The sequence below is a fragment of the Lactuca virosa genome, chromosome 3 (assembly GCF_052849685.1).
Source record: "Lactuca virosa cultivar CGN04683 chromosome 3, Lactuca_virosa_CGN04683_v6, whole genome shotgun sequence".
Classification (NCBI taxonomy): domain Eukaryota; kingdom Viridiplantae; phylum Streptophyta; class Magnoliopsida; order Asterales; family Asteraceae; genus Lactuca; species Lactuca virosa.
The window spans coordinates 84,967,314-84,972,314 of NC_136428.1; the positions used below are offsets into that span (position 1 = coordinate 84,967,314).

Below are 5,001 nucleotides of genomic sequence, written 5' to 3' on the forward strand. Positions count from 1 at the left end.
TAAGAAAAACCGAAGCAGGTAACATGCACTTTACAGTAAAATCCATCACAAAACAATCCAAAACGGACGTGACAAAAGAATAACGACGATTAGACAAACCCCAAAACCAGGGGTATTATCGTCATTACAAGAAAACCAGCACGTGACGAAGATGATGCAGATTTCTCGAATTGCAATGAATCGACGGCCAATGGCATGTTTTCTTGATCGGGGCTGCATTTGGACTCGTGGGGTGGGTGCGCACTGTACATGATGGCGCGTAATACAGCAGAAACAGTGGGTATGTACGCCGTTTTGTTCCTCGCTAGTAGCCACGTCAGCCCCATGAGCTGGCAGTCACGTGTCAAAATCTTGCTCGCCCGATCACCTCCTTCATGATGGCTCTTTCTTGTTCCGTTTTTGCCCTCGTTTAACTGTAATATCCAATCATTCAACAAGGGCACTTTAGTCTTTTACTCTATGCATTATCTGCCTTTTCAAATCACTAAAATAGCCCAAACATAATTGAATTATACGTGGCTTTTTTAATTTGACCAAACATTAATAAGTGGAACCCCAATTATATTCGTGCATATGCAAAGAGGCACTTTTTAAGATTCTAGACGCTAACATTTTCTATTTAATATTTATGTTACAACTTTTTTTCTTATATTATATTTATGTAATAAAGTGATTTTTACAAGAAATTTGCAACTAAAATAGTAAAATATAAAACATTCTTACCCCGTGACACAAAGAATGATTGTTTTATAAAAGAATGTTTGTTTAAGTATTTAACATTTTATTAAGACTATCAAAAGTATTTTTAAATTTAAAAAAAAATCATAAACAAAAATTAATAAACTAAATAGTTGGTATTTCATATTGTTGTCAAGTAACACAATTATTTTTTGAAAGTTGTACCAATCACTCAATCAGGATATTTTATTCGTACTGATTGATTAAGAAATGGTAAGAAAATTTAAAAGTAATGGAAGGGGTATTTTGGTAAATCAACATGTCAACAGAAAATTTAGAAGCATGGGAAGTGAAAATTTGTTGACCTTTTGCAAAGCTCCGAGACATTTCGTGCAGCCGGCGTAGGAAGAATTCCGGCAATTCTTCTCCAGGTTTTTGACAGCGGCGGTGGGAGTTGCATTCCGAGATGTCGTCGTGATATTGAACGCGGCGGGGCAACTAAGTGAACCGATCTGGTGTAATCGGATCCCACAGAAGCACAATACGGCGTCGCACGTGGCATTAGGCTGAGGTATATGGATGTTCCGGCTCTGCAACGAGCTCTGTAACGAGTTAACACAGTTCTGAGAGTCGTCAGGCATCATGGGCATTGCGTCGGTAGTCGCCGGAGCAGAAGCATTCACCTCCAGCGCCGATCGAGCGTGCGCGGCGAATAGCCACGCTGCGAGCACCGGACAACACCTGCTCCTATCGAGATTACGACCACAGGCGGCGTTTACACCTCCGAATAACTCGGCGGATAAATCCAACCGGCAAAGTTCTGACTCAGTCTGGACCGGAAACGAAGGGACTGTATTGGGAGAAGAGTCGTCCGGTGGTTTCAGCGGCTGGGCCGGCTCCGCTAGGAATCCAGACCGACACAGATGAAACATAGAACATATTAACATCGCTTTGAAAGCGAAATCAAATGATAATTTCTTCATTTCCAATGTAAAGAAGGTTTGAACAGAAGTGGATTCGGACGAAAGGTGTGATGATTGTGTTTTTGATTCACGAACCAATCTTGATATACGAGTGTGAAGATCAGAGAAAAGATTCGTGTGTACAGAGGGTGAAGGGGAAGGAGAAAGAGATATGATAGAGAAAGGGTGTCTGAGAATTTGGCTGTTTATGGGGTGGGTGGGGGTGGTGGTGGGGGAGGGTAGGGCAGTGGGGGTAACGTCTTTTTCTCACTCATTCTTTCTCCATATTTTTCAAGTCGCAAAATGTGGGTTCTCATTTACTAACAAGTTTCTTCATTGGGATGATGATTGCTTATGAGGCTTTCTTTTCTGCACTATTTTTTCTGACTTCATTTATTAAAACACGAAAACATTCGAGGAAACTCACTGTTAGTCCATCCATTATATCCGTCATTGTTAGGTCATCCGTTATATCCGTCACTAACCATTATAGTGGTGGGTGTCACATCATCACCACAAACTACCACTAAAAGCTTGGAATACTCACCACTATATCCCTTTTATTTTTTGATTATTAAAATAAAAAATATATATTTTTTAATTAATTAAATTGTAGAGAGAGGTGGAGAAAGGTAGAGAGAGATAGAGAGAAATAGAGAGAGAAGCAAGTTTATTGGTTGTGGTGTTCCGTTCTTTCCACCACAGATGACAACGAAATAGCTCCACCACTAGCCACCACTAAAACCTTGGGATGGTGTTCACATCCGTGGTTAGTGGTCACGTAGACCACGAACCCTCTCATGATGAGCATAACAGAAGGCCTTAGCATTCTAGAAAGTGAATCAATTGATGATAAAAAGAAGAAATGGAGAAGCCAAAGGCTTTCAAGTAATCAATAGTTTCTATATTTGATAAAGAAAAAGCGCATGAAACTAATTACAATAATATGGGTATTAATGTCGCTAATTGAACAAAATATGGAAGCTATCTCTACTATGGATACTTACAAAAAGAAACCCGGAAATATAGGGAAATACACGAAACGATCATACGCTAAAACCCCCACCCCACCCAACTCACTCGCAAGTTGTGAATATATGAATCCCACCCTACTCAGACGCAAGTTAGGAATATATGACTGGAGCTTGATTTTGAAAACTAAGAAGTGAAACGACTAGGGAAGTATACCTTGGTGAAAATATTCGTAGTGTACGTAGAGACTAGAGAAAATAAACAGTTTTGTGAACTGTGATTCTATGAATAAAATCATAGTTAATTTTAATATATTTAGTTCGTTCATGGAAAACATTACTGTGAAAAATATGAATGGAGCTCCTCTTATCATACTAGAGTGACGTGGGTAAAATTTAACGAGCACCCATATAAACTAAAAGCCAACGAAACAAATCTAATTCTTGAGTTGTATCTGCTAACACCTTCATTGTTGTAACGAGCTATAAGGGGTTTTTTTCCTTACTCAACGAGTATATGAGAGAATCATCAAGAAAGACTAGCATGTGGTAGAGTATTGATCGATTAACATGTAGAGTGTCGATCGATCAATCCACCATATCAGTCAACATTTAAACACCTATCAAGACCAGAGAGAATGCATATGAGAAATGGAGACCATGAAACATTGTACCCTGAGATACCGAATAATAATTAGAATATTTTCATAATTTACAAAACATGGAGCTATTGTAAACTCATTAACCGTGTGAACTGCATAATTAAGATCTGACTGCGTAACAATGATATATACCAGAGAACCAACTAGTTGTTTACACGTAGTAAGGTCACCGAGAGGAGAACCACTTATAGGGACTAAGTGAATATTCTGCTCAACTGGTGTGGAAAGTCACTTCACTATCTGTAAGGCCCGATCGAGAACGTATATTCGAAATATATTATAGAAGTAGATTCTTTATGAGTCTGAACGTACTTCAAGGCCAAGAAAGTTGTATAGGTTGCCAATATCCTTCGTTTTGAAGGAAGAACTAAATGATGTTTTTATCTTTGCAATACTTGTAGTTTCACTCCCTTTGAATGATAATATCATCAATGTCTAGTAATAGTATAATGGTATTGGAATCTATGGTTGTTGGATTAAAGTGTCTAAGCTAGTAACTAAATTGGTATATTCTTCTAATTAGAAACAACGTCCATTTTGGGTTGCCCCCATAATTAGAACATGGTTAGAATGAAATTTAGAGAGAGAAAGGATATACATTTATTAGTTTATTATATGATTAATAAAATTTAATAAATGATTTGTTAATATATTATGATTAATATATTATTTGGAAACAAACAAATGATTTATTAATTTATATGATTAATAAATTAATGTGAAATCAGTTAGAATTAATTAATTAATAATCAAAATTAATTTGGAATTAGTTTAGGATTAGTTGGAATTAATTAAAAGTGCAAGGGGTGAATTGTAATTGTTCATAGTTGAGTAAGGAAAGACAATTCTAGAACCTACCATCAAGGGGGACGGTTTTGGGAGCAATTGCAGGGTTTCCAGAAGCCTCCTGAACGATAATAAGGAAAGGATTTGAATTGGGATTAAATCTATTATTTAATCATTCAAATCTTGCTTTGTCCCTAAGTTACCTAAACTATATATAGGGCCCCTTTGGGACCTAAAATTCGTTCATACTCTTACAAGAAGGATACTGTGGCCAAAATTCTCCTCTCTCTTCTCTCATCTTGTCTTCTAGTTCTAGGGTTTGGGTGTGATCCATTAGAGATACCATCATTTTGGTGTTAAGCTTTCCAAGACCTACACTACAATGAGATTGAAGTGATTTGTTTACTACAACAAATCAAGAGGTATGTAACTCTACACTTCGTAATTTCGAATTACACTAGGGTTATACTAGGTTTAGTTGTTCATTGTATGTTGTTATCAAGGTGTATGATACAAATCTTTTATAGGATGCATGTACCCTATTAATTGTTAATTGTTTTCTGCATTGTAGATGGTTTTGTATTATATAAAACTCATCAGTGGTATCGGAGCTTAGGCTTGTCAAACACTGATTGCACATTAGTTGAATTCAACAAAAAAAAATTCTATCAGATTGATCTCATGACGTGACAGTTAACTGTCACGACGTAAACACACTATAAATTTAGAATTTTGGGATTTCTTGCCTATTTGATTTATGTGATTGTTATTTGGTAATTATCTGCTTAGAAATCAGTTCGAATCCGATTTTTCATGCTTTGAATGATTAAATAAAATCCCTAAATATTAGGAGATATCCTTACTTGATAATTGTTTAATTATTTGATTAATTAATACTGAATTATCCCTTATGAATTTAATAATAAATTTAATTATAAGATT

At 36.3% G+C, this 5,001-nt stretch overlaps 1 protein-coding gene across 1 annotated transcript; it reads right to left on the minus strand.

Moving 5' to 3' along the window:
- Nucleotides 1–1,864, minus strand: LOC145166107 (putative GPI-anchored protein At4g28100). The gene is made up of 2 exons (XM_079085042.1): nt 1,044–1,864; nt 1–413 (listed from the first exon to the last, which is right to left on the minus strand). The coding sequence occupies exons 1-2, from the start codon at nt 1,659–1,661 to the stop codon at nt 90–92; spliced, it is 942 nt and encodes a 313-aa protein (XP_078941168.1). The 5' UTR covers nt 1,662–1,864; the 3' UTR covers nt 1–89.
- Nucleotides 1,865–5,001: the final 3,137 nt, after the last annotated feature.